This window comes from Penicillium hordei (genome assembly GCF_028827395.1).
Source record: "Penicillium hordei strain IBT 12815 chromosome Unknown utg000001l_segment0_segment0, whole genome shotgun sequence".
Lineage (NCBI taxonomy): Eukaryota > Fungi > Ascomycota > Eurotiomycetes > Eurotiales > Aspergillaceae > Penicillium > Penicillium hordei.
Genome location: NW_026623142.1, coordinates 813019 through 840921, shown reverse-complemented (window position 1 = coordinate 840921; position 27903 = coordinate 813019). Strand labels below are relative to the sequence as shown.

At 49.3% G+C, this 27903-nt stretch overlaps 12 protein-coding genes across 12 annotated transcripts; 4 read left to right on the top strand and 8 right to left on the bottom strand.

The window, feature by feature from the left end:
- Positions 1 to 75: 75 nt before the first annotated feature.
- On the top strand, positions 76 to 1975 carry N7537_000304 (cytochrome P450; the record flags this gene model as incomplete). The annotated part of the gene is made up of 6 exons (XM_056891362.1): positions 76 to 671; positions 738 to 969; positions 1025 to 1315; positions 1387 to 1506; positions 1575 to 1738; positions 1822 to 1975. Coding segments are annotated over 6 exons (1557 nt in total), but the record flags the coding sequence as incomplete, so codon positions are not given.
- Positions 1976 to 2380: 405 nt separating this feature from the next.
- Positions 2381 to 3989, bottom strand: N7537_000303 (arylsulfotransferase family protein; the record flags this gene model as incomplete). The annotated part of the gene is made up of 3 exons (XM_056891361.1): positions 2381 to 3270; positions 3322 to 3387; positions 3443 to 3989. The coding sequence occupies 3 exons, from the start codon at positions 3987 to 3989 to the stop codon at positions 2381 to 2383; spliced, it is 1503 nt and encodes a 500-aa protein (XP_056756356.1).
- Positions 3990 to 5094: 1105 nt separating this feature from the next.
- On the bottom strand, positions 5095 to 6799 carry N7537_000302 (glycoside hydrolase family 47 protein; the record flags this gene model as incomplete). The annotated part of the gene is made up of 4 exons (XM_056891360.1): positions 5095 to 5180; positions 5251 to 5425; positions 5476 to 6526; positions 6576 to 6799. 4 exons carry the CDS (start codon positions 6797 to 6799, stop codon positions 5095 to 5097), a joined length of 1536 nt encoding a protein of 511 aa, XP_056756355.1.
- Positions 6800 to 7929: 1130 nt separating this feature from the next.
- On the bottom strand, positions 7930 to 8387 carry N7537_000301 (GFA family protein; the record flags this gene model as incomplete). Its single annotated transcript, XM_056891359.1, has 2 exons — positions 7930 to 8016; positions 8067 to 8387. The coding sequence occupies 2 exons, from the start codon at positions 8385 to 8387 to the stop codon at positions 7930 to 7932; spliced, it is 408 nt and encodes a 135-aa protein (XP_056756354.1).
- Positions 8388 to 10069: 1682 nt separating this feature from the next.
- Positions 10070 to 12823, top strand: N7537_000300 (histidine biosynthesis protein HIS4; the record flags this gene model as incomplete). The annotated part of the gene is made up of 3 exons (XM_056891358.1): positions 10070 to 10922; positions 10985 to 12553; positions 12624 to 12823. 3 exons carry the CDS (start codon positions 10070 to 10072, stop codon positions 12821 to 12823), a joined length of 2622 nt encoding a protein of 873 aa, XP_056756353.1.
- A 481-nt stretch (positions 12824 to 13304) lies between these two features.
- N7537_000299 (Cytokine-induced anti-apoptosis inhibitor 1) lies at positions 13305 to 14344 on the bottom strand (the record flags this gene model as incomplete). The annotated part of the gene is made up of 2 exons (XM_056891357.1): positions 13305 to 13612; positions 13690 to 14344. 2 exons carry the CDS (start codon positions 14342 to 14344, stop codon positions 13305 to 13307), a joined length of 963 nt encoding a protein of 320 aa, XP_056756352.1.
- A 687-nt stretch (positions 14345 to 15031) lies between these two features.
- On the bottom strand, positions 15032 to 16813 carry N7537_000298 (uncharacterized protein; the record flags this gene model as incomplete). Its single annotated transcript, XM_056891356.1, has 1 exon — positions 15032 to 16813. The coding sequence occupies one exon, from the start codon at positions 16811 to 16813 to the stop codon at positions 15032 to 15034; it is 1782 nt and encodes a 593-aa protein (XP_056756351.1).
- A 200-nt stretch (positions 16814 to 17013) lies between these two features.
- On the top strand, positions 17014 to 20225 carry N7537_000297 (Zinc finger C2H2; the record flags this gene model as incomplete). Its single annotated transcript, XM_056891355.1, has 6 exons — positions 17014 to 18368; positions 18436 to 19763; positions 19845 to 19864; positions 19916 to 20012; positions 20078 to 20148; positions 20196 to 20225. 6 exons carry the CDS (start codon positions 17014 to 17016, stop codon positions 20223 to 20225), a joined length of 2901 nt encoding a protein of 966 aa, XP_056756350.1.
- Positions 20226 to 21022: 797 nt separating this feature from the next.
- N7537_000296 (rRNA-processing protein UTP11) lies at positions 21023 to 21991 on the bottom strand (the record flags this gene model as incomplete). The annotated part of the gene is made up of 2 exons (XM_056891354.1): positions 21023 to 21802; positions 21896 to 21991. The coding sequence occupies 2 exons, from the start codon at positions 21989 to 21991 to the stop codon at positions 21023 to 21025; spliced, it is 876 nt and encodes a 291-aa protein (XP_056756349.1).
- Positions 21992 to 22420: 429 nt separating this feature from the next.
- Positions 22421 to 23026, top strand: N7537_000295 (uncharacterized protein; the record flags this gene model as incomplete). Its single annotated transcript, XM_056891353.1, has 2 exons — positions 22421 to 22589; positions 22773 to 23026. The coding sequence occupies 2 exons, from the start codon at positions 22421 to 22423 to the stop codon at positions 23024 to 23026; spliced, it is 423 nt and encodes a 140-aa protein (XP_056756348.1).
- A 761-nt stretch (positions 23027 to 23787) lies between these two features.
- On the bottom strand, positions 23788 to 24669 carry N7537_000294 (putative transcription initiation factor TFIID, 31kD subunit; the record flags this gene model as incomplete). The annotated part of the gene is made up of 1 exon (XM_056891352.1): positions 23788 to 24669. One exon carries the CDS (start codon positions 24667 to 24669, stop codon positions 23788 to 23790), a length of 882 nt encoding a protein of 293 aa, XP_056756347.1.
- A 738-nt stretch (positions 24670 to 25407) lies between these two features.
- On the bottom strand, positions 25408 to 27854 carry N7537_000293 (putative lipin Smp2; the record flags this gene model as incomplete). Its single annotated transcript, XM_056891351.1, has 3 exons — positions 25408 to 27248; positions 27307 to 27681; positions 27746 to 27854. 3 exons carry the CDS (start codon positions 27852 to 27854, stop codon positions 25408 to 25410), a joined length of 2325 nt encoding a protein of 774 aa, XP_056756346.1.
- Positions 27855 to 27903: the final 49 nt, after the last annotated feature.

Below are 27903 nucleotides of genomic sequence, written 5' to 3'. Positions count from 1 at the left end.
GCTGTACATAAGAGACCTGCGCCGCCTGTGGTTCTTCAATTTTCCCAGCTTCGGCAGCTCTGTCAAACTTAAGATACAGTCATGCACCAAGGGGAGCAGACCCCTATTGTGTTTACGGCAGCCCTAGGCTTGCTGGCCCTGGTCGCATACTATGTGCTTAACAACCTCTATTACCGTTACGTCCATCCGTTATCATCCTTTCCAGGCCCTGCAAAGGCTGCTTCGTCGAGCAGCTGGATATATAGAATCAATGAGAATGGGTTTCCGGAGGAGGAACTTGAGAGGCTTCATGAACAATATCGTTCGTTCAATAACCGGATCCGGCCCGTGCACTTTATGATCACTAACTCATCTCCAGGAACAAATGCATTGCGAATCGGACCAAATGAGCTTCATATAAGTGATGTCTCGAAATACAAGATTATCTACAGCCAGGCCAATCCGTTCCCCAAATGGGGTCGATTCTACGAAGCATTCAACTCCCCTCACACGGTATTTACCGAGATCGATGCAAAGATGCATAAGGAGCGTCGTCGGCTTCTGAGCCCCGTATTTTCCCGGGCCGGGGTCTTCAAACTCGAGCCTATGATCCATGACAAAGTGCAGACTATGGTGAACAAGATCGACCGCCTACGGGATTCGACCTATGTCAATGTATATGATGCATTCAGGTGAGTACACAGGATTGCAATACTTTGACTTTTGTCCTCCGGATGCTTACCAGGCGAATGCCCCAGATGTCTTACGACGGAGGTTATTACAGAATTTGCCTTTGCCAGGTCAGCGAATATGCTAGAGGAGCATGACACTGGCTTCGAGTCTTGGTTCCTTACTGCATTCGATGCTGTTGCGAACAGTTTATGGAAGTTGCAGGAATTTCCTCTTTTGAGAAAAGTTGCCGGGCGTCTGCCTGACAAACTGGTAGCAAGCATTGATCCACAGCTTGTGAATGTTTTTCGAATGCTCAAGGTACTTCATTTCTGGTAATGCCTTCTGCGGTCGTGGTTTACTAACCCCCCTTTAGTATGCTGAAACTTGCGTCAATCATTACGAAATCCACGGCAATACCACTTCACACCCAGTCGTGTTCGATAACCTCTCCTCTTTACCTTACCAGCATAAGGTCACGGAGGCTGTGGATATTTTGATTGCAGGAGCCGATACAACAGCTTCCACCTTGACAGCTGGAATGATCCATATACTTTCTAACCCGGAAATCCACGCCAAGTTGGTTGATGCTTTGGGTGGTGTAGGTGCAGGTCGCGGTAATCCGCAGGCTTTTCAGCTGCTTGAGCTGGAAAAGATTGATTACTTGGTAAGTGAATGAGTGAATTAAGATGGTATGTCTATTTGATTTCGAAAACTGAGCTTCGACTCTCTCCTCAGACGGCCTGTGTCAAAGAATCCCTACGAATTGGCATGGCAGTTCCCGGACGCTTACCACGAGTCGTGCCCCATAACCTCGCCCAACCGTTCATTGTTGACGACAAAATTGTCCCTCCTGGAGTACGTTGGCCCCATGGGATAGTTTCCATACTCCCAAAATCTATTGTACATTCGTTAACTTTGTATAGTCAATTGTGTCTATTTCCGCGTATACGATGCACACCAGCCAGGAAATATGGGGTCCAGATGCACGATCATTCAATCCCGATCGCTGGTTAGGGCACGAGTCAAAGTCTCTGGATCAGTACCTCTGCACTTTTTCCAAAGGTGCCCGAATGTGCATTGGCCAGAAGTAAGTCTTCTGGCAGTCTTTGATCCTGGTGATCCTGATGCTCTATAGCAGCAACGCTAATACTGGAACTTATTATCATATAGTGTAGCATTTGCCGAGATTACCATAGTGCTGGCTTATCTCTTCCGAACTTTTAAAGTCTCTTTGCCCCCTGACTTCCAGGCTCCGCATAGAAGGGATTTGTTCACGATGGAATATTCAGCGCCAGGCTTGCCGCTAAAATTCATGGCTCCTTAAGCGGCATTATACTTTACCAATCTTGCATCTACAAATCCTTCAGGCCTTGTTTATAGCATGTAAAGTTAAAGCTACGTAGAGACAGATCTCTACTTACTATCATGTCTTTACTGTTCTAACATTCAGACCGTCTAGCGTTTAGTCGAAACACCATAAGTCTTCATCGCAGCGTCCATACTACGGGATCGCATCAAGTGACCATAGACGTAGTATGGAGATACGACTTGTAAATATATCCTCGACAGAATGTATATTTCCCGAAAATACCATAGTCATAGATACCACTCGGGTTTAGTAGTAGAACCAGATACATCCCACTCCATCGCCGGGAAATGTCAATATTTGTGATTAAACATAGCATGGTCTCATACCCGTCTTCATCTCAAAACTCCCCAGTGTTGCCTATCACTCCAGCAACTTAATGCTGGCAGCGGTAGCAGTCAAATTGGTCTGCGCAAGAGACTCCCCATTCGCGCCAACAGCCTCAGCAACAAATCTAGCAGAGGAAGACAATGCAAAAGTCGACTTCCAAGTGAAAGCTGTCTCGAACGAATCCCTTTTCACCTGACCAACTTGAGTCTTCTCCTTCCCGTCGACGTAAAAGAATCTCCAAGCCGAAGTCTCGGTATCCCCATTCCAAGACACATAAAGCTCGACAAGATTAGACGCTGTTTTCAGCGCAACCAGTGCAGGACTTTCCTTCGGTGTACCAGTCCAGTTCGACAAGAAACCGCGGTAGCTGACCGACCCCGTTTGGATAAAAGCATGGTACAGAACCTCATTATCAGCATCAAATTCGGTGAACGCACCCTCCGATCCCCAGTTGACAAAGATTCGGTCGTCAGAAAGCAGCTGCGTGTTTCCCTGGGATTGTGCCTGGAGGTCATACGGTGCTGCTGCCTTTCGGAGAACTGTCGCCGTGCTATCTGTGTGGTTTAACTGAACAACTAATGCCCGGGACACATTGTTGTATGTGATAGTGCCGTCGCCGGAGTTGTCGAAGAACGAGATTACCTCCGTTCCGGGCTGGCTGAGCTGTGGATGCCAGCGGGCATGGTGTTGAAAGCCAAAGGTCCAGTTGCCGGTTTGTAAAAAGCTGGGGTACTTGCCGCCGAGCCGCCAGATGATTGAGCCGTCTGTGCCATTTATCTTGAAGATCGTGCTCGTGTGTCGGGACGAGAGCAGGTAGTCTCCTTCTTCGTTTTTGTCGATGCTGTTAATGTGGAAGTAATCCCATGCCTGGGCAGAAGACAATCCGCTATTGGCGTCTGTGGAACCCAGCGCCACTAGACTTTCTATTCGGAGGTTAAATATGGCCTTTGTCAAGACATAGCAAATTATCTTACCAGACGGGTCAACGTGTTCCAAAGCATTCCACTCAAAGATCAACTCTCCAGTGGCAATATCATTTTCTGTCAAATAATCAGAATTAGCAAATCCATCATCTAATTTTCACGATCCACAAACCTTGAAAGATCCCATTCCCCAACCACTGCTGCGAAGAATTCCCACCATACGCCGATAAATTTGCCGGGGTCGTATAAAAGACCTCAATCAAAGCCGTCTCTCCACCGATAACATTAAACTCATGAATCGACGAAACACGATGATTCGCGGCAGTCGAGGTGACAACATGCTGATAACTCTGATCGAGCAGGACATGCTGCCCAAACCCTTCACCATGGGCCCCATCAATACTACCCTGGAATGCCTGAAGAACAGATTTCCCCTGATATGTGGTGACATGGAAATTAGCTACGAACCCGGCGTAGTACCCTGTGCCAGCCCACACTAAGTCGCCGTCTTTGCGATAGATGTATGGACCGGGCCGTTCGAGGCCCCCGCCAAAGGAATATGGGGCGATGAAGACATATTCGGACCCATTGTGGTTTGCAGCGGGGATTGTGATGTTTAGTTGAGGTGGGATGAGGTCTGGTCGTGAATGGTAGTGGCCCTTACTTAGTGAGGATGTTGTTGCCAGGGCTGCTAGGAGGGTTTGCTTTAGAGAAGCCATGGCTTTCTGGTATTATGTAGCTTTGTTGGGGTCAATTCTTCGGGGTTCTATTATTTCCTGTACGACAAGTGAGTTGCGCAGCCATCTTATAGCGGTTACTGACGCTTTCTCTTCTCTGGCATCTAGAAATTTAGCGCTTTCGTAATATAGTTCGTAGATAACATCATTCTGTCTAGGCTGCGTGTATTGATGACCCATTCTATGGGGATATCCATGCTTTATCCCACATTTAATTAAATGGCTTTTTGTAGCGAGTTATTGTGTCACTGAATCTGCAAATGGCGCAATTCCATCTGCACGCCAGCTAAGACTATTTGCCGATTGCTCTTATTTCCCACTTAATTGAGAAACATAATCTTGAACAACTCTAGTATCAATATAAAATGCCCGACGGTGGTTTTTCTCCTCTTTTGCCCGGCAAGTCGACAATTCAGCCATATGGCATGCGCTTAACTATTAATTACTCGGTTCAAAATAAGTACATGCTACTGATATGGCGACACCCTGCCGGATTAAAGGAACTTTCAGTCTTCAAATTAAGAAATGATTAATATCTCTAGGCAGGTTATACATAGCATGTTAGCGCGATGAAGTTATAAGATTGTTTAAATCTGTCCACTAGAGCTCTGTCTCTTCAAGATCTTCTCAACAAGCTCATCATTAACCGGTGCCCTAACACCATACATCCCATCCATCCGGCTCCAGCTTCCGTCGACGAAATTAATTTCAGTCTCTCGCCCTGATCTAGCATCCCAGACCATAGAGCAAGTGGTATTCGCCATCTTTACAATGATTCCGTGAACCGTCTCCATCCACGCTTTCTCTTTCTATTTAGGATCAGCTCATATTTTTCAATACTCGCGTCCTGTTATCTACCAGCTAGTATGAAAGACGGACAGCGAATTCCAACGCGAATTTAGAACCGGATTCGTGGAGGACCACATGAGGGATCACAGATTTACGGCAAGGGGCGTGATCCTGGATCCGATTGTAACCGAAGCGGCAATATTCAACATTAATTATAAGATCAAATCTAATGGCAAAGGGTAATATAGGCTTGATGCATGCACTATATACTGTAATAATAGCTCAATTATCCTATAAACTAGGTGTGCGATACGCGCATGGGGTGAGCTTCGGTGTTGAACACGTAGGCATTATTTTGGCCCTTCTGGACTTGCCATGGGGCATCTATATCAAACCTCAGCATTAGGAATGTTTTGAGGAAAGGGAAAAATGACTGGGAAGACTAGCAACTTACCCTCTGCATGTACAAGGTACGCGTATTTCATAACTTCGGCAAATAGGAAGCTCTCCTCATTATCATACTTCGAGCCACCGCCAGCTGTATTCACATTGCTTACAGCAGCAAAGCCTGAGTCAGTGCGGCAGGTAGAATTGATCGCCTTAAAACTGTTCCATACCCAGTCGCGGTACTATATCGGTCAGTATATTTGGAATGCCAGTATACGGAAGAACGGCTCACGATTTCATTCCCCGTGACGCGGTAGGCGTAATAGAAACTCTCGATCACTTCAGGGCGCAAGTCATACGCGCCATTGTTGATGTAGAATCCAGCCCTCTCGTAGAAATCCTTTTGGTCGGATGGCACTTTCTTTGGGTCCCAGCCCCATGACTCTGGTCCAATGCCGGTCAGGGTCTGGTTATAAGTAGCCTCGCAACCATCCACGAGCTTCAAGCCGAAATCTACGAAATCTGGCCGATCCAGCACAGTGCCGCCCAGGATGAAGCTGCCGCCATCGAAGCAGGTCAGGTGCTGTGAGCTGAGATCATATTGGCCATTGTAGTATGAGGCCAGCCAAGTCACTTCCGGGCGAGGGGCGGGATGCGATTGAAGGTGCTTGATTGTCGACTCGGCTGCGAGGACCCAGCGGTCCTTGTATGACGCAAAACGCTTGGGGTCGTACACGTACATCTTGATCAGATATTCGTAGAACGAGTCATCGCCGCCGTTCCAAGAGACAGTACCGTCGGTGAAATAGCCGTTGGAGATGTTGATGTTGCTTCCCACTAGGCCGGGGAATGGCTCTCCGCTCGAAGGCTGAGGCTTCAAAAGGTATGACTGGGCCTTTTGGCTTATCTTGGCATACTCATCATCACCAGTCAAATCGGACAGTCGCGTCCACTCTAGCACCAGAGTTCCAGTAACTGCAAGGCCATTGGTACTCGAGCCATCATTTCCCTTGGAAGTAATGTTAAGGTTATTGTAGGGGACACCGGATGGTGTATCAAAGGCAAACTTCAAGACATCACCAAGTTTCTTGGACTGGGTAAGCAGGGCATCAACTTGGGTTGATTTTGGGGCAAGATTCTTCGTTGCAGGATCCTTGAGCAAATCATAGCCAGATAACATGCCCGCCAGATATCGGATAGTCGTCTCAAACAGGCTGACCTCGTCCTCAGTCTTTGAGAAGTCAATAGTTTCAATGTGGTCCAGGATCTTTTGAACAGCATCCTTGTTACCCATGACAATGGCGGTTGAAAGCGCATCGACAGCGGAGGCTCCCCATCCATTCCTGTCGAGTGTGAGTTCACAGCAAGAACCGCATAATGGGACATACTCACCTAGAGTCACCATAGCCATTGCTCACGGGGTGCAACTCATCATGAGGGAAAGCATGTTCGACATATCCATTCCATGCATGTTGGAAGGCTTCCTTGACAGCATCGGCCTTGGCCTGATTCTCCGACTCGTGGCGCAAGACCACCTCTTGCTCAGGGTGAGGATAGGCCGCAGAAGACCCAACGAGGCCCAGAACCAAAGGAAATGACAGAGAAGGGATGCGCATGATTATGCCGTGGATGTGGTTGGGTATAGATATACGGGTTTATTTAGGCACGATCGATCGGTGCAAGGGGCACCTGTAGGAATAATTTCAATTGCGAACGAGGGACCACCTGTACTGCAACGCAGCAGGTCAATGCAATTTCTTATATATGATGGGTGTGTGGAATGAGGATACAATGAGGTTACAGTCGACAAGAAAAAGGGCGAAAGGGGAAGGCACGCGGACACACACACGCGACCCCGACTTGTTTATGATTTCCCCATGTCCCTTGCATTCTGATCTCCATAAAATCGGGTCTTGTACATTGTGCATTGCCATTCCTGTAAAAAGAAAAGGGTCCGATCGGAAAAGATTCAGGGGTATTGGTGATCTGCATGGGCTCCGCCAACTATTGGCTCGCATCGGAGAATGCAAGTGGCCGAAGTATCTTTGGTCTCGGTTTTCACATATTTGGGATCTTGTTGAATATACCGAACACGATTCTACATTCTAGACCTTCCGTCGACTCGGATTTCCCCAGAGACTACTAGCTATACGAGTGATCAGGCCAGACGACCACTTGACGTGACAAGGAAACATGACGCTCGCTCGTCTTCAGATGCCTCATATCCAGGGACCAGAATGTACCTGACTAGCACGGTCTTGGCTGATAAAAGCCACTTGCTGTCACGCTGAGTGCTTTGACGTGTAACATACCCCTCAAATGTGATGAGGTTTTGTCACCAGACTCTAGTCTCCAACCCCGGCAACACATAAAAGTCACCATCTCCAGGTTTTGAGATCCTTATGGACTTGATTGATATCCAACCGAGGAACATTTATGGCCATGGTGGACAGCCCGTGACGATGCATTGGGCATTTGAACTCCAACCACTTGTCTCAAGTATTTTGTAGTTCGGAAGTATCGGTTGAGAATACAACATATGTGTACCCCTCTATAGCCTGGCATCCATGTGAGAAATCGTCAAAGCGTGAGTGTTTTGAAGTTCTCCTACATAGTTACAATTTATTCGCGATATGTGCTCTGTACATCATCTGTATCTGTCGCCATTTCTACACTACCTACATAGATAGGCAGTTCCAGGTTGTCATTTAGCCGAATCACAAGATCATAGGATCAAAGAACTGATCTAGACTTTGTACTCTTTTCCAACCGACCTTCCATCAACCTTGTTGATAATCAGTTTCTCAATGTCAATGTCCTGTAGTAGTCGGACCTAATATGCTTAATTAATAGCTGCAATATAACATTGGCTATTCGACTTACATTGACGGCAGTGATCCGAAATCCCTCGTCTGGAGGACAGATGAAGCAACTGCTTCCACACTCTCCGCAAAAGCGATGCTTCACCTTGCGCTCGGTAAAGTGATAATCTTTTAGGACATCCTCTCCTCTTTCGATGGTAAGATCCTTGGTAGACGGGTACACAAGCAAGTAACCGTTCTTTGTGCAGATGGAGCAGTTGCAGCTATTGGCGGGGTACTCGTGCAGGGGCGGGGATATCGTGAAGCTGAACCGCACAGCACCGCAATGACAATTACCGGAGTGGGAGCTGCTCTCGCCTGTGGGGGTGGGTGGGAATGGCATATTGATGTTAGAATAGCGTTGACGTTCTCACAAGGTACTTGCTGGGCGTTGAACGGCTTTTAACTAACGGGCTTACGCGAAGTCTGCTTACCTCCGGATCCTTCGCACTAGGCATCAGTTTGATGAAAAAAAATCCCGAGATGCTCCGAAAAAGACATTTGAGGTCTGTATGGCATTCATCCGTCATATACCTTGTCGTACCTGTTCTCTTCTGACGCTCCGGGACCTTGCATCTGATATTGACCGGATGGCCTTACGCGATGGTTTCCGATCATTCTAGCATATACTCCTCCTCTCCTCCAGGATTCCAGCTCGAAATATCTCAAATAGGTTGCTTACACGCAGCTTCATCGCGATCTAAGTGGAAACCCCCACTTCCAAAATGTCTCTGGCACTTCTACATTTGTCAGATATCGAAATATACAGATTTGGCTGGATTATGTCTGCATGAGAATGTTTAAGCAAATCAAGTCTTGAATTAAAACCATTTGTTTTCAAGTCTCCGCATCCTACACCATGGCATCATCCAACACATCACTGGTTGTCCGGGTTCCAGAAGGACAGCCCAACTTGGTCAAAGAAGAACTTTCCTTGCCGAAACCAGGCAATCAACTAGTGCAAGTCAAGGTGTCGCATGTGGCACAAAACCTAACGGATGGTATAATCTGAAACTGCGCCCCTTCGAACCATGTAGCTCATGATCTATAGTTCAATGCTTTGATGTAAATGCATTTGGCGATGGAGCCGTGCTCGGCTCGGGTGTAATTTTGTCGAAGTCACCGAGTTGGGTGACACAGTCACTCGATTTGACAAGGGTGACACTGTGGCTGGACTGATATGGGGTGGTGGGTCGTGACCTCAAAAAGCAATGTCGCCGCGACAGAGCGTCTTAGTTTGGGGTGACAACTGTGAGTGCTACATTTCAGAGAATCATGAGTTGTTCCGGTCGTGTTAACGTGACCCGAAGGTGATTGAGAAGATCACCGAGGACGTGCCTGATCTTCAATATATTTTTGATACCATTGGAAACACCACATCTTCCGCTCTTTCTTCTCGGGCCTTCGGCGACCGTGAAGACCATATATGTACTGTGCGGCCAGGCAAGGCAAACACAGAACAGGTCACTGCAAATACGCATTCACCGATGTGCTTTTTTGGACTGCTTTCTGAAAAGACCACGGCTATGGCAAATTCCATTGGCCAGTAAGTAACTCTTTGGTGGGTTTGATACCACTGCTAAGCATGATTAGACCTCGAAGATGACCAGGAGTTGGCCAGCGAGTTATTCGAAAATCTGCCCTCGTGGTTGGAGCAAGGCCAGATCAAGCCAAACAAGGCTAAAGTTTTGCTTGGGTTAGATTCTATCCCCTAAGGGCTCCAGGAGTACCGGGATAGCAAAATCTCTGCCTATGAAATTGTCTATGAGGCGGTTCATGGGATAAATGAAACATCCGATATAGACTGCAGAAATGTAGATCACAAAATCAAATCACTAATCAAAATCGCATGATAGAGCGACCCCGGCGGCCAATCGATGATTCAGCGGGGCCGGGAAAAAAAAGGTTGCACAAGGAGTCATCGCTCTCCTCCACAATTTCCCGTTAATTCAAAGAGTCCTATCTTTTAGGGGATTTAATTCTCCTTTTCAATCTTTCTATCCTCTACTACTACATCTGCCCATCATGGCGACCCCCTTCCTTATCTCTCACGACCCCTCCTCCCCCACCTCCGGCTCCGGACTTTCGCTCAAGCAGATCGCCTACTTCGGCCGCGTATTGATCAAGGTCTCAAGTCTCGCCCAGGCAGAGCAATTCCTGCGCCAGAACTTCCGCGCCCTCGATATCTTCGTCGACGCAACTGAGATCTCCTCCTCCGGTGATCTCGTCGATATTCTCAACGCCGGTGCCGCCAAGATCTTGATCAACTTGAACCAATTGACCACTCTCTCCGAAGAACAATCCGTGCCCTCATCCCGCCTGCTTGTAAACGCCCTGTCAGACTCTGAATTGGGTACTCTCCAGCAATGGATTGCCGTCAATGCTGAGCGCAGCGAAGCTAGCGTCTGCACTTCACCTTCTACCGTCCCCGCCGCCGCCGAGAAATTGAAGATTAGCTCAGACTCCCCACGCCTTTTCACAACCTTCGGTACTCAGGCAGTGTCGGAGGATGCCATTACACAAGTCACAAAGCAGGGTGCGATCGCTGTCATTCCCTCACAGGCTTTGACTGTTGAGCGGGATGTGGCTGGCCAGATCTCTGCCGCTAAACTTATTGCGTCGACGGCTGTTACCGACCAGGCCAATGGCTTATATGCCACTTCTGTCACTGATGAGCGCGGAGCCTGTCTGGGCTTCGTTTGGAGCAGTGATGAGAGCATTGTCGAGGCCTTGCGCACTGGCACCGGTGTTTACCAGAGCCGTAAGCGCGGTCTATGGTACAAGGGCCAGTCCAGCGGGGATGTGCAGGAGTTGATCCGCATTGGCTTCGACTGTGATTCCGACTGTTTGGTCTTTGTTGTCAAGCAAATCGGACGTGGTAAGAATCAACTTTCTACATCGATGAATGATGTTTGTATACTGACCATGGTGACTCATTAGGATTCTGCCACCTGGGTACAGAGACCTGCTTCGGCGCATCTGCCGGTCTATCTCGTCTCCAAAAGACTTTGGACGCCCGCAAGGCCGATGCTCCAGCTGGATCATACACCGCGCGTTTGTTCAATGAGCCCAAGCTCATCGATGCTAAGATCATGGAGGAGGCTGATGAGTTGTGCCGTGCGGACACCAAGGAGGAGATTGCTTTCGAGGCCGCCGACTTGTTGTACTTTGCCCTCACCAAGTGCACTGCTGCCGGTGTTAGCCTGGAGGATATCGAGCGGAACCTTGACCTTAAGAGCTTGAAGGTGAAGCGGAGAAAGGGCGACGCCAAGGGACCTTGGGCTGAAAAGGCTGGCCTGGCTAAGCCCGAGTCAAAGCCTGCCCCTGCCCCTGCCCCTGCCCCTGCCCCCGCCCCGGTCGAGGATCGCACGACCCGAATTGAGATGAAGCGTGTGATCACTGCCTCTACTACTCCCCAGGTGGTCACCGATTACCTTAAGCGTCCTTCGCAGAAATCTAACGAAGCCATTGTCAACCTGGTGAAGCCAATCATCCAGGATGTCCGTGACGGCGGCGACGCCGCTGTGCTCAAGTACACCCACAAGTTCGAGAATGCTACATCACTCACCTCCCCCGTCATCCACGCGCCTTTCCCCGCTGAACTCATGAAGCTGTCCCCTGATGTCCAGGAGGCAATTGATATCAGCATTGGCAACATCGACCGCTTCCACTCCGCGCAGAAGGGAAGCAACGACACCCTCCATATGGAGACCATGCCCGGTGTGGTCTGCTCCCGGTTCTCACGTCCCATCGAGCGTGTCGGTTTGTACATCCCGGGTGGTACCGCTGTGCTGCCCTCCACTGCCATGATGCTGGGTGTTCCCGCTATGGTGGCAGGCTGCAACAAGATCGTCCTGGCCTCGCCTCCTCGTTCCGACGGCAGCATCTCCCCCGAAATCGTCTACGTCGCCCACAAAGTCGGCGCTGAGAGCATTGTCTTGGCCGGTGGTGCCCAGGCTGTGGCCGCTATGGCCTACGGTACCGAGAGCATCACCAAGGTCGACAAGATCCTTGGTCCAGGCAACCAGTTCGTGACGGCCGCAAAGATGTTCGTATCCAACGATACCTCCGCAGGTGTCAGCATCGACATGCCCGCCGGTCCCAGTGAAGTCCTCGTTATTGCCGACAAGACCGCCGTCCCGGCCTTTGTCGCATCCGACCTTCTCAGCCAGGCCGAGCACGGCGTCGACTCACAGGTTATTCTCATCGCCGTCGACCTGAACGAGGCCGAGCTGCGTGCTATTGAAGACGAGGTCGATTCCCAGGCCAAGGCCCTGCCTCGCATGGATATCGTCCGCGGCTCCCTCGCACACTCCGTCACCTTCGTCGTTCGCGACATCAACGAGGCCATGACCCTCAGCAACGACTACGCGCCCGAGCACCTGATCTTGCAGGTCGAGAACGCCGAGTCTCTTGTTAAGGATGTCCAGAACGCCGGCAGTGTCTTCATCGGCGCCTGGACTCCCGAGAGTGTTGGCGATTACTCCGCTGGAGTCAACCACTCACTGCGTAAGTCTCTCTGCAACTGCTTTCTCTCTTCTCTCCCTCATTCGGTCCTACTAACATTTTTTCTTTCCAGCTACCTACGGCTACGCCAAGCAGTACTCGGGTGTCAACCTCGGCTCCTTCCTGAAGCACATCACCAGCTCTAACCTAACCGCTGATGGCCTGCTCGGTCTCGCCAAGACAGTTGAGACCCTTGCCGGTGTGGAGGGCCTGGAGGCGCACAAGCGTGCCGTCAGCATCCGTGTTGCCCACATGAAGAAGAATCAGTCATAGGTCAAGTGAACCATATATATTCTTTTGGTTGTCGTTTTCTTTTCGGTTTTATCATGATTGGATGTGCCATGAACACAGATGCATAGTTAAAAAGCAACTCGCCATTGGGCTTTAAATTGATTTATGTACAGCCAATCAATAGAATGCTTTGGAAGTAAATGAGGTAAATTAATTATATCCGGCAGATCAACGGTATATGTATACTAGGCCGATCATCCCACTATCTGATCTAAGACATGACGTTGGGCTCCACTCAAGATTTCGAAATCTTCAAATGAGTCACGATCAGATAAAAAAATATAAGAAAATATGATAAAATTAAAGCAAGACGCCCCTAGCATAATTTTGTATGTACCCTCCCAAAAAATTGAATCCCCAAAAGAAAATGCTCAGAAAAAAAACCCCAATGCAACCGATACCCCCACTTTCGTCATCAAAATGGAAAAAAAGTAGCCCACAGTCGTAAAGTCGAGATTATATCTCAAAGCTGCGCAACATCATTGAGAATCTGAACCTCCTGTCCAGGCTTAAAGGCAGGAAGACCCATGTAAGGACAGCCGTCACAGCGGAAAGCATCACCCAGAGCACAGCTTCCACAAGAACCAGTCTTGCCCTCAACGGTGAAGTCCACCTCTGCCAAGTCGCCCGTATCCAGCTTCATCACGTTCAATTCCTTATCTGCGTTTGCGCGGCGCTCCTTGTCCTCTGCTTCGAGTTTGTCGGCTAGACCACATGTGCAATCTTTGCAGGCACGTCGCCGGCGGCCGGTCTTGGGTTGGCACTCTGGGGCTAAAAAGATGGTGTTAGCTTATCTAAATCTTATATGAATGTAATATGCAAGGATTGGCAGGGAGTGGGTAACATACGCGGCATTATCGGTCTTGTTAAATCCTCCTCGGAGAGGAGCGTATCTTCATTAATGAGCTCGTCATCATCGTCGTGGTCGTGATTACTTGGCGAGTCTATTCCCATTGGCGCAGTGAAGCCTGTGGGGAAACTGGGAATAATAGGGGCTGCAGTTGGCGGGATAGGCTTATTCTTCTTCTTCAGGCCGAATTTTAAAGGAACCGCGGCCGAGGGATCGAAGCTTGGTTTTTCGAAGCCGTTATCGGACTGCACGAGACCAGCCAGGACAGCTTCCATAGCGTCTGAGGCATTGAGGGCTGAGTCTTGGGTTTGCAGCTTCGCACCGGGCTTCATGGAGGGGACAAGAGTGGCGTATACATCTCGGGTGAGGAGTTTCAGCGCCTCGGAGCGCCGTGTGCCGTCTGTATCGGTGAGGATGAGGACGAGGTCGTAGGTTGTTGCGGGGAGGGAGACAAGGCCTGCGGAGAGCCGGTCGAGCATTTGTAGATCTGTGACTGAGCGGTCGAAGGTGCTGAAGAGGCTGCGGAGTTTGTCCTCTTGCGTGGCAATGGAGGGGGGTGCCAGGAGGAGGGTGCGCTTGGACTGGACAGGCTTGGGAGTGGAGAAATCCACGTCCATGTCGTTGGAGTCAATGGTTATAAATGAAGGAGCCATTGTTATTTTTTTATTTTGAGATATGAAATGTAGGAAAAGAGAAAAAGATGGAGAATATAATCCTCCCTTGGGAGGGGTGGCAAATGATTATTAAGCCTTGTGGATGTCTCCGCGGGCCCTCCAGGTCTGCCGATTAGAGAGATTGTCCTATCAGCGATGGTGTGATTACTTGAACGTTTTAGACTCTTTGCGACAACGGAGTATCAGAGGACTTTCTTTTGATTTTTGATGCCAGTCAGCGACGATGATTAGCAACTGATTAGAAATGTCACTCGTGGACATCTTGAAGACTCTATCAAATGACCCTCATTCCGACTCTTCTTCCTAAATAGGGGAATCGAACCCGCCTCCGCATCTGGCGGGTTAGGGATATTGGGCTTGATTTAACCTTTATTCCTTTATTCCCTCTATTTTCCTGACTATTATTGAGTCCCTTTTGTTTGCAGTTCAATTACATACAGGGTCTTTTCGGGTTTGCTTCCAATTTAGGGCAACAAATTTAGGGCAACGATTTACAGTTTCCCAAGGGGCATAGCTGCACCTGAGCATGTTCTTCCTTGTATCAGATACATCCTATAAAACGAAGGCCACGAGTGTATAGAGTAGGAAATTTTCTAAATATAAGACTCTATCAGACTATGCAATTTCCGGCATGATCTCTAAATTTACTATCAATATATTCAAGAATCAACCCCTACCCTCGAAACTCCTCAGATTTTCGACTAATGGCAAGATGATAAGTTGAAATATCTCATCTTGCATCTGTTCATTTTCCAGTGTAGAGTCTTTGGTGCCAGGCCAAAGGAGACATCGCCTCGCTACCTTTTCATATTCTGCACCACTTTGCTCCACCACCACCTGCAAGAGGCGGGTTGCAGTCTTTAGATTCACATATGCCTCCACCGGATCGTCATCCTCCGGCATACGTAGTGCCTCTAGTGTCTGGCATAAAGAAAGTTCGACGAGGACTAGGCCCAGGGGAAACAGAACCTCGCTTTGAATGAGCGAGAATGTTGGCTTGTCTCTGCACAGGGTCCAGGCATCCAACTCACTGCCGACGTTCCAAAGAACGTATGGCTTATCGATATCCCCAGACGAAGTCTTGGTAAACATGATATCGCGTGATCTCCACTGTGTTTTCAGCCAGCTTCCGTGAAATTGAAGCACGCTGCAGGCGAGATTAACCGCAACACGAAGACGATGGCCCCGTGTGAAAAGAAAGCTGCCGCCAATAGGCGCCTTGAAGATATCACTTGAAGCCGCGATAAGCTCAGCGAGCGATTGTGATCTCAGGTTCCCAGCGAGCTTTCGTACATAATACATATTGTGGCGGTGGTTTTCGTCGGATATAAACCCAATAGGTGCATTTTTCTCGCCGCTGGTCCCCACGGTAGACAGCGTCGAGCAAATGTCTACAATCGGAGGCACCGAAGACATATCAGACATCAGAGGTGATTTATCTTCAGATGATGTATCGAACGCAAATTGCACTTTGGCCTTCTTTTTAGCGAAGGGAACTTTGTCTTGATCGCCCTCGGGTGGGGATCGGTTCAAAGTATCCACGCTCGATTGAATGATATCCGATTTGGCTTCAATCTCGCACCATCCCTTTGCAAGATCTATAGAGCTGTTGGAAGGGAAAATCATTCGGAATCGAGGCCCATGAGAGGACTCTTTAGACCCATCATTTATGTCCTCTGGTGGATAACTAAGAACAAAATGGATTGAATGTTGATCCATACAGGCACATTTCCAATACCTGCTCCGTAACATTGCATTGTGCAGACTGCGGGCTGATTTTTGGGCCCTTTTCTGGCGCAATAGGGGTCTTTTTGATATTCTCTGTTTCTGTATTGTGCTTCGATAATCGGACTGCTCTACCAAGGTATTCAGGACTTTATTGGCTGCGTCGATACGAGCGAAGAGATCGAGGTAGACGCTTTTCGAGAAAATGTCTTTGAACTTCTTGATTTCTTTCTTTATAGCGGACTGGTCGACCCGATTGTTCTGTAGTATGATCGAGGTTCTGGTTAGCCCTAGACCTCGGGAGCGGGCCGCGGGATATTGAACTATACTCACCAGCGAAACATTCTTGTCCAATCCTAATTTTCGTGACAATTCCTCCAACAGAGTCGCAATCTCTATCATCATCTGGTTGAAAGGGTAGAAGTCTCTTCCTAGCTTTTCATGAAGACTCGTTTGCAGACTCTGTCTTTTCCACAAATTCCCGAGAGGGTTGTTCCTCAGTTCCTCCAGCCCGTCTTCGTATTCAACCACTCCATCGAGGGCTCGCTCCAGAGTATTGACGAAGATGGCTTGCTGGGTTCCAAGGCTTGATGAATAGCTTTCAAGTTCCCTACGGTAGCGCTTGGCTCCGAAGCTCTTGATAGTCTCAAGACCCTGGACATAGTTATCAAGCTGGTTGATGACCAGCGGGAGAATTGCTAGGGCAACGCCTGCAGCCTCCATATTCGAATAGTCGAAATGGACAAAGATGAACTAGGGGTCAAAAGAGCCCAGAGGTCCTGCTGTGTAAGCGCGGGGGATCCCTCTCAGCCGCAACCCCGCAGCAAGATCAGCCTCAAAACGTCCAGTCTCGCAAAGTTCGATGTTATTCTGGCTTAAAAAATTAGAGGTACAAAAGGGTATTTGCCCCAGATCTGCCCAAAATGATGAAAGATCCTCAAGCCATTGTACAAAGGCGAGGCATCGAGCGGAACCCAGGGCGGGTGACCCCCCCAAAATCGGAGCTCCCTGAGGCTACCATTCGGTTCTTGCCATACCAAGATCCCCCCAAGACTTCAAAACCCTCGTTATATTTTGCCACAGTCACCCGAACCCTACCATCAGGGAGCTATGCTATTCCCGTCGGTCGATACTCGGAGCGTGATGGTATACCCATCAACAACCCAACCGAACCCTCAGATGCGCCTGTGGGGTTTAAGTCGAAGGTTGTTAGCCGGCAACACTGCGAGTTCTTATACATTAATGGACAGTGGTACATTAAGGATGTGGGCAGCTCTTCGGGGACATTTTTGAACCATGTGCGCTTAAGTGAGCAGGATGTGGTGTCCCGTCTGTATTCTATCAACGACGGTGATATCGTGCGGTTAGGCGTCAATTTGAGAGGGAAAGAAGACACGGTCTTTCGATGTGTTCGGATCCGGATTGAATGTAGTCGATCGTGGCAGCAGCACCCAGGCGACCAATCCGTCATTTCAGAGAGTCAGAACTTGCCAGAGCAGCAGCAACAAGAATCCCTCTCCGCTTCCAATCCACATAGTTCGCTCCAACTGATGCTCCAGCCGGAGAACAGTAAAGTGGCCGATTCAAGGGAAGCCTCTGGAATGGAACCTGGTTCTTATTTCCTCGATTCGTTTCAATCCAGACTTCAGCGCCTTCAAGGTAAAATCAATACTGAGATTCCAAGATGGATTCGTGAAGCGCGTCTGAGTCAAGGGCAAGAGATTGCCCATGACGAGGCACCACTCAGTTACCTTGATGTCTCAATCAAAGACACTATTCCTAAAGATAGATCGGAAAGAAAGCAAAACTCTTCTCGATACGCATCCTTAATCACGAAGCTAAATCTCGACGAGCAAGCGGCCTTGCCAGCAAGGCCAGTTGAGAACCATGAGCACCCCATGATAACAACGACGACATCCCCCATCTCTACGACAAATATTTCGTCTGTCGTGGTTCAATGTCTCAAAGATTTAAGTCGGCTTGTTTCCGAAGACTTGTCATCGTTCGCGTCTGAAGTCCCGCCAGCGCTGTGGAAAGATGAGCTGGGTCGTTTGCGGGTTTGGGCTGCTAATATTGGGGCGCACCAGACCGGTCAATCGTCGCTAGATTATCGATTACGAGATGCATCGCACATTAAAGAGCAGACACTTCGCGTCCTTCAGCGGCTGCAACGAACCACCGAAGATATCAATGACATTTTACATCACTCACACGGAGATGACGATTTCTCGGATCTAAGCGGTGATGAAGATGATGCCGAGCATCAAACAGAAATGCAGTCTATTTATCATGCTCTACGAGATACTATCAACAACCTGTTCCAAATGTCAATGATAATCCGGCAGCCAGCTCAACATGATCGCTTTCTTGGCACCAAAAGATCGGATGCAGTCTCTTATGAACAGTTTGACCAGCGACATGTCTCAGACAAATACCCCCAAGCGGGGAGAGGATATCTCGAAACGTCTTGGGCTGGCAATATCACAACGTCGAGCCGTTATGCAGTATCGTGAGCGTCATCGCACCAAACTTGGCCAGGGTCTCAATCAGGTCATTGAAGATCAGACAGACGGACAATCAACCAAACTATCAGACACAGTTGCAACTGAGTTTGTAGAAGTTTCACCAGCGGCAAATGACAACTTAGAATTGCTAACTATCACCTCACAAACATCTTATGCTCAAACCATATTGAACGGGGCGGAAGGAGCGGTTCTCCCGTCTCCCCCAAAAGACTCAGCCAATGGAGCTCCATTTGAATGTCCATATTGTTTCGTGATCATCACCATCGTAAACCGGAGGGCCTGGGCTCGTCATGTCTTTAATGACTTGATGCCATATCTGTGTGTCTTCCCTAGCTGTCCGACACCCCATCGATTGTATGAAAGTCGCCGGGAATGGTTTTCTCATTTGCAGAGTCAGCATTCCATACCTGAAACCCCAAATGTACATGTGGACTGTCCACTCTGTCTATCTTCGCATCCATCTGGGAAGCAGCTTGAAAGACACGTGGGCCGGCATCTGGAAGAGCTGGCGCTCTTTGCGTTGCCGCGATCCGAAGAAGACGACGACAAAGCTGCAATTTCTTCTGATGAGGATTCTGATAAATCACAAGATCCGGTCAATAAGGGGCGATGCCCCCAATGTGATCTAGTCTTCACCGACCTACGATCTCACGTCTTGACGCACGAAACAGAGCGTCCAGAAAAGTGCCCGATTATAACGTGCGACTACCACACCAAGGGGTTTACTCGCAAATACGATAAGAATCGCCACATACTGACCCACTACAAGGGCGTCATGGCGTGTCACTTTTGTCCAGGTGCCGGAACACCAAAAGAAAAGAGCTTCACTCGTGTCGATGTGTTCAAACGCCACCTTGTCTCTGTCCACGGGGCGGAGCCGATGCCACCAGACGAGCGTTATCCAAGGCCAACTTCCTCCATCGAGGGAGATATGAACCAACCCAGCAGTTCCACTGGAAACTGCTCTATCTGCAGTGAAGCCTTCAGGGACGCCCAGGACTTCTTCAATCACCTTGACAACTGTGTAATGCTCAAGGTGATACAAGGATCCTCCGAGCCCATCAACAACGTGCGCCTCCCTGAGATGAGCGAAGATGAAGAAACGATTGATGGTCGCCGCCACTCTAGCAGTTCTGATCGCAGCCAGAGTGAGGAGAAGCCTTAGCCGCGCAAATGGAAGACCCGTGTCCCTCGTCACCTTGCTCATATCCCCACCATAATCGATCTAGGGTATCCGTTCAAGGAAGAGGTTAGTGTTTTGTTTTCTAACAATGCTATTGTCGGCTACTGACCTAAGTAGGAGGATGTGATCGTCATTCAAAGGCTATTATCAAAGGCCCAGATCGACGAAGTGCTAAGCCTAAGCCGCGAGTTTAAGCAGCCTTCGCCTGTGGGAGGTGAGTGGTATCCGTATCTGTATTCCTAAGTCCCCAAAAGGAAGAGCAATATTAACCAGAACCAGACTCCCAGTCTACCAAGGAGAACGAATTACCTGATGATATCATTATTGAGATTCCTGAGTCCTCGGGAAGAGTCCGTAAATTGTATCGATGTTGGCAATGTGATCCTGACAAGAAAAGTACAATCTTTCCAAACTTTGGTGTCTTTAAGAGACATTTGACTGGGCATGGTATACTCGACTGCGAGTGGCGTTGTTCTGAGCCGCACTGCTCCACCGTCCTCCACCGGCGAGATAGGATGCATGACCATCTTCTTCGCAAACACAAGAGATCCGGTCTATTCCCAGTTGATATAGAGGCAACCCGAGTGAGATATGCCACTCCAAACAACTGTCTCTTTTGCTTCGGAGACACCTTCGTGGGGTATTTATTTCGACCACATCAAGTCCCATTGTGTCATTGAGGTCGAAGACTAGGTTGAGACAGAGTATTGTAATCACGAGGCAACCTTAGGCTGCGAGCGGGCCACAGCGGGTGATCCAGCTAACGCGAGATGCATCTATGAATTAGCACTTAGTTAATTCCACCCACCATACCACTAATACGATCCCGAAGCTCTAGAAGTTCAATATAGTAAGAGGGTAGGCTTTTAATAGCCATCGAGGCTTTTAAAAATAAAATAAATTGCCACTATTTGTGAAGTAAGACACTATTAAAGTCCCTCGCTCTACTTTATAACATCGCCTTACTAGGTACTTAGGTGACGGTCAAATCTCCTGGTATAAGCAGCGGTGTCAGGTTATCACAGGTTCTGGCTATCGGTCCCGGATATCCTTGAGATTGGGTCTAGTGTTACCGAGTTTTTCCAGGAGTCGATGGTCAGAACTGAAGTGGGTTCCTTGAATGCTTCTGTATGCGCCGGACTGCCTCTATGGTGGTTGGTATCAATATGTACAAAAAAGATGATAGCGAGTCATCACTCATAAACTCCGTCGAAACAAAGACAATCAGCGCTTGCGCTCACGGATCTTCCACTTGATTCCGTCCTTGTTGGTACCTCCCACGGAATTTTCCATCTTAGCCCGCTGCCAATCAAGCTCTTGCTCTGCAGTCCGGATTTCAGCGTGTTGCTTGTGCAACGCAGTAAGCTTGTTTTTACGAGCCTCGATGGTTCGTTTCCGGAGCTTGCGAGCCCGCCGAGCATCTGCAAGTGCCTGCCGCTCAACCTGAAGCTGCTTGGGTGTCTTGCGGGTCTTGCTTGACGTCTGATCCTCTTCCTCTGATTCCGAAGCAGGTTCTTCTTTCTGTATTCTCTGCTTCTTCATTGCCAATTGGTCTTGTCGATCATCGGCAAAAATCGTCCTGGTGGGTTTCGGTTGCACCGGGGCTCCGAAATCGAAATCGGAATCGTCGTCAAACCCATCATCCTCGTCATCGCTCTCCTCGCCGTTTTTCCCATCCTTTTTGCCAAGGGCCTTGTTCATGCCATCCTGCAATTCCACTTCGCGCTCCAGGCGCTCGATCTCACGGCGCACCCGCTCGCCAACCGTCCGAAGATAACCCTTGTCTTGCGTCTTGAGCAGCTTAATTGCCTCATGGCTCAGTCCCTGTGCTGCAGCAGAGTCTCGTGCTGTGCCTTTGCCACGTCCGTGCCGACCTTGGGTTCGGTTCTTGTCTCCCATCATACCGAAGGCGAACTCATCAGGGTTGCGATCCCGCGCCTTCTCTTCGAGGCGCTTCAGCTTAGCCTTCTTGGCATTGTAATCTTTGGCACGGAGCGAGTAATCCTGTTGAAGTTAGAATGTCTGTTTTAAGATTAGATATAAAAGGAAGCTCAGATCATTGTTAAATGTTCCAAGCGCTCCTCCGCAGGAACTGACCTTGTGCTTCTCGAGGAGACCCCATTTCTCGCGACCCTGAACCTGGCCACGCTCTTTGTGGTTCCGCCGTTGGACGGCGTTGCGCATGGACGACATGCTGAGTTTTGGTGTTGATAATTCCCGACAATAAATAGAGCACAAGAAGGTGTAGAAAATAGAAAAATCTGAAAATCAAAAAGACGCAAAAGTCTCCAGCAGAAGAGTATAAGTCAAAGTCGAGATGCAAAGTCGGAGAACTTTTTTTTCTGATTCTGCCAATAGTAACATTCTCTCCGCCCGAGCTCGGCTCACTCGCAATCAACACTCCCACTTGACCTTGATCTTCTCTGCAAAGCCATTCGGTAAACCCCTCTCGGAACTACTTCTACCTCTCTCAGTTTGTTTTATTGAGTTCTGAAGCAGCTGAGCTCACATCTTGTCCCTCAACAACCGGGACCAATCCCTCTCAAAAGCAAACTCTCCGATCAACCTGCCCATACACTTAACCCGATCAACTTCGATCTTTGCGATCGATATACAGTCCCAATGGCTACATCTTCCACATCTCCCGATACCTCTTCAACGAGTGTACCTAAGAGTGCACCTAAACAATATAATCTTCGCAACCCGCTTCCGCTCTCGGCCCCCCAAGAACAAGAAGTGAAACTGTTGTACTACAAGCGAGTACGCGCCCATTGCGCCCCCGAGATTAAAGGTATGCAATTTACACTGCTTTACACACCAAATCCGTCACCTCTTCACAACCCATGCATAGCTTTGGCCTCGCAAAAGCCGGTCATGGTGTCAAGCGGAGGAGCAACTCCGGATCGCATGACCATGATCCACTCCCACACCTGGAATATGCCTGAAACAACCAACTAACACAACTACGATATAGCATTTGCCGAGTGCGCCGTTAACCGCACCGTCACTGCAACATGGATCTGTCGCCAGCAACGTCTTGCAATGAATTCATGCATGGTCGCCCACGCGAAGCCGGAAGAAGAGGACCGCGCTCGAGAGGAGTGGTTCGCGGGCTATGAGGAACGCCGGCGCGCGAAAGAGGAGGATCTTGCACGTGTTGAGAAGCGACGTGAGGAGGTTATTCGCATGATGCGCGAGGATGAAGCGCGCACGCGAGCGGGGAAATGATGGGACATTTCCCTTTGTACTCCTTGGATCCCTCCCGCTCTCGCTCTCTTCATTTCTTGTTTGAGTATTTCTTGTCTATACGGGTTTCGGCGTCTTGAGTATTCTGCTTCTTGCGTTTCTCCGAGCTTGGAAACGGGAACTTTCGTCTTTGGGCTGAGTGTTTAGCGAAGGAAAAGGGAGTTGCTGGACTATTACTGGCCTGACTGCCTGATTGGCTGAGCCTTGCATGTCCCAAGGTATTCAGCCCATAATCACAGTTCTAGCGGCCAGCCTGACCTTCTTCCCGCCCTCAGTTTGATAGACAGATATCAAACTGATCCCACCGAGCATGTCGGCCCTGGACTTTCTTGGCCAATCCGGACTCGGACTTTATATCTTTTCTCTCTCCTCACGGCGCACAAAGGCAAACAAAGCAGGCGTTTTGCTGGGCATCTTTATTACATTGCATGATCATCCCGAATGCGAGCGATGGGATGGACTGAATTATGTACAATATACACACAAACGATTGCATATCTTGGTTTAATTGACCAGAATGATGTCTTCTTTATCAGTTTATTTGCCGATATGATTAGGCAAGGGAAATTTGACCCTAATTTGTAGACACAAGTCATTAAATAGATGCTCTCCATGATAGTAAAAGCCAGGACACCGTCCTATGGTAGATTAGAGAGAAAAGGGAGAATGACAACACCAAGCGCCAGAAACACCACCAGCCCAAGGCCAAAGGCAGAAGAACCCCCGGGCGTAAATGCACTCCCTTAAACATCAGTCATTTTCCGGTCCTCGTCTCCATCACCTGCCTCACCCATAGTGGTATCTTCGCCGAAAAGATCCTCCATCTTCCCATCATTATCATCCTCGTCTTCATTATCTTCAGCTCCATCACCACCAACACCCTTCCCAGCCCCAGGCTGCTGCATCACATCAGGCATCTCATCTTCCTCGCCCTCACTGTCCCACTCATCCTTCATATTCCACCCCATTCCAGTAAGACAGAAGCGCTCGGGAGGTAGACGCATGCCACCAATAACAACACTCTGGTTCGCCGCAGGAACAGCGCCATTGGCGCCGGCAGCAGAATCGAAGCCACGCGATACACCGGGCAAAGCAATACGATTCCTCTCCGACGCGACCTCCATAAGGAACTCCTTCGGTAGCCCTGTCTGGAACTGGAAATGCAAGCGGGAGGCAATGGCCAGCCGCAATGCGGGCAGAGAAACACTGTTCACTTCGGCGGAGCCCTTTGTGCCCGCGGTACCGTCTGTTGCCGCAGCGTATCCTTCCGTCGCAAGGTGCACGGAGTCTTGTAGCACATTTGCGGTGTAGCGATATGCGAAGTCGAGCAATTGGAGGGGCACCCGGTCTTGGTAGGAAGTTACCCCGAGTGAGGCGAGGAGCATGTGGACCAGCCGCACGTCCCGTGGTCGTCGCGTTTTTCCACTGTCTTGAGTTGATATGCCGGGTACTGGTGGCGGTTGTGGCGCTGTTGTTGAAGGGCCTGTTGCTGGGACATGGGGTTGGGTCTGGGAGCTTGTTGCGGCGGGCGCGGAGGCCCCGTTCGCGGCGGAGGAGGATTCGGCGGGCGGGGTGAGAGGTTGTGCTGTGGGCGCTGAGACCTGCGTTTGGCCTGGGGATGCCATTTTGTCTTAGATTGCTGACCGAAGATCAAGCAGGAGGCAAAGAGCGAATTGCAGTGTTGCGAAAGTGGTCGACGTTGAATTAGGTGATGATTAAAAGGCCTGGAAATCGTAGTCGAGGAGCATTCCTGGCACAACACTCAGAGGCTAGGAAACAGCCAAATATTCCAGTAGCGTTCAGTGTACGGGTGGAGAGAGGCAAAGTGATGGCTAAATGAGGCCGAAAAGAAGCATGAGCTCCAGGACTCCGACCCGTGGACTAATATCACGATTAGGTAATCGCGTTGCCTGCAGCCCTAGAGATCACCTTGAAAAACAGTCATATGTAATGCTATTACTATAGTTAACTAGTTAGTTACTACATTCTAGAGTATCCTTAGATAATATACTGAGCCATTCAATGTGCGTGCGCAAGTCTATTCACTTGTTTCATTCATTACATCCTATCCATCTCATGGTCCTATTCAATCCTCCGAGTATGTGCGCCATGAATGTACAAAAACAAATCCAGAAACGCCATGAATGCCATGGATTAAAAAGTGTCAGGCACAAACGGCCGTGTATAATGCAGTTTCCAACTCCAGGTCTGCATGCAATAGTGTTGAACTTGAATATATCGCTGTCCGAGCAATCTAATGCAGAATCCGACTTAAGTAAAGCACTCGCAAGACGGGTATCTATGACGCAAGAAATACCCAGGGATCAATCCCTTGTCAGGGAGGAATAGCAGTAAGTGTATGTTCAAAGATTCTGAGGCATCTTGGGCCGGATGGGAAGAGAGGTTGTGCTCGGCTCAGTTGCTTCTTGTGGTTTCTCGGCAACGGGAGACAGTTCCTCTTCACCGATAGCCCCTTCCACCGACTCAAGTATTGAGCCTGCTGGGTTGGACAAGGCAACCGAGTCCTGCGACATGTAGCTTGCGGCGAGATCCCCCTCGGTCAACTCAGCCTCGTCAAGGTACTCGCTGCCTTCACCCTCGCTCAAATCTTCATCGTAGTCTTCATCATCACCATCTTCGTCTTCTTCGGCCAGGTCTTCATCGACATCTTCCTCGTCTTCGTCTTCGTCTTCACCTTCATCTTCATCTTCCTCCTCGCTGTCTGTTGTCGAGAAGTCTGCGAGTTCATGCGGTGTGTTTCTCCAGTAAGTGAAGTCCGTATATTCCTCGCCACCGTCATGCACAAGAAGGGTGGTTGGTGGGAAGAAATGGTCGAGTAGCTCTTGCATCGTCACATAACTGCTCTTGTACTTGTTGAGACTAAGCAGATCCAGAGACACTTCAGCGTTAGAGTTGATTGTGAAAATCCGGGTAGAAGGAATGTTCACAGAACGATAACTCAATGCGTCAGTCAACCGATTTCCAAAGCCAGCATAGAAGGGATTCTCTTTGCCGCAGAAGAGATTAAGAATATCCCGCAGGCATGCCATCTTGAAAACTTCGGGTTTTCTCAGGTAGATTTCCCGCCGCAGTGCGGCCATCGTGCGATCGGGGCTGCAGATCACTGGACCTCTTGGTAGTCTGTATCCATCTTGGCAAATGCCGTGAAGATACGCCCGTGTGGTATCTGTCTGGCCGACAGACCGACTCGTAAGATACATGATATTGTACCCATTGTTGGCAATGTCTGTGTACAACTTGGCGACTCCCGCGTGCGTCCAATCTCGTCCGATCATATTGAGAACATGTCCCAACGCATCCGACTTAGTGATAGTTCCATCAATATCAGAAATCACGATCGGGGTGTTGCCATTCCACAGATACATGTTCGCAGTGCAAATTGCTCTGTTGACGCTGAAAGACATTGTGTTGGCGCCGGCCTTCAGTTCCAAGGCCTTGAGTTGATCACTTGTCAAGCGGAGTGTCTTGGCATAGTTGCGGGTTTCGACGGGGAAGGAATCATGCAAGGGTGAGTCAGGGGGTGTAGGAAAGCCGGGCTGGACATCTGATTTGGTTCGATGATGGCGCGTAACCAACGATGGCTCCAAGACAGCGTGTTCGCCTTCACTGTGGTATCCTGGGTCGGAGAGAGCATCATCGCTCATTCCCATATTCGGCCGCATGGAGTGAAGAGTGGCTCTCCGATCAGCTAGTTCTTTGGACTCTTCGCTGCTGTATATCCACAGGTTGCCGTGTTCATCGGCTCCAATCAGTGCACCGATATCATAGCTTCCTTCAAGCTCTTCCGCAAGAATCTTGCGCGCAACAACCTCCGCGCGGAGGGCATCTTCTTCGTTGCTCTTGTAGCCAGTCATATCCAACATCAGGTCTCCAGTCTCGGTCACATGTGATGGAATATTGGAACCAGACAGCTTCTTTGACAGCGAAATGGCACGAGACACCGCTTCCTCGGGAGACAGAGGAGGGCTGCGAGAGCGGTGTTGTGTTTCGCCCTCGATATCAATATCATGGGGTTCATCACTCCCATGTGCAGATTGACCGGACAGAAAGTGTTGAGGAGAGCTGGTTGAAAGCACATTGTCCGACAGTGTGTGATCAAATGGCGGCTTATTGCTCAAGGAGCCATGCTGTGAACGGGCCACGTCCGATTCGTCTGGAGATCGTGATAAGGGTGTTATTGTCCCTGTTAAAACAGTCAGTAATGGCTTGGATCGAAACTAAGGGTTGAAGATGTGTCTTACCTAAATCCGTGTTTGCACGTAGCTTGTTCGATGGCATCGCCATCGCCGGTGGGGTCTTTGCGCCTTCTGACAATGCATCCCCATTTCCTTTGTCCAGGTCAAGGTCAAGGTAATCTGGTTCCTGCAGCGAAGGGAGAATATCTGGTTCGCTCTGAGCTCTCGGGCTGGCTGCTGGAGACACCAACGGCGAGGTCTGCAAGGATGCGGGGATGTCATCGGTCGTTTCAAAGACAAAGAATGCCTCACCCCCTTCCCCCAGTTTCATGGCATATTCTTGTTTTATGCCATTCACCTTGAATTCCACCTTTTTCTCAAATGGACGCAAGAGCGAAAACTTGCCAAACCGGACATGAAAGGGCGAACAAGCGAGGGTGCCTTGAAAGAGAAAAGCCAAATCAGTATCTTGCGTGAATCCCACCTCTCAAAGAACTGCAAATACCATCTTCTTGCTCTATGACAATTACATCAATAGCCCCGCTAAGGGTGGCCGGGTTGATAGAATTCCATGTCTTGGAGACGGAACCACTTATAGAGCGATAGAGCTGCATCCCGCCAAATGGGTGTCTAGCACCTTTGACAGTGGAACTGGGTGAAGTC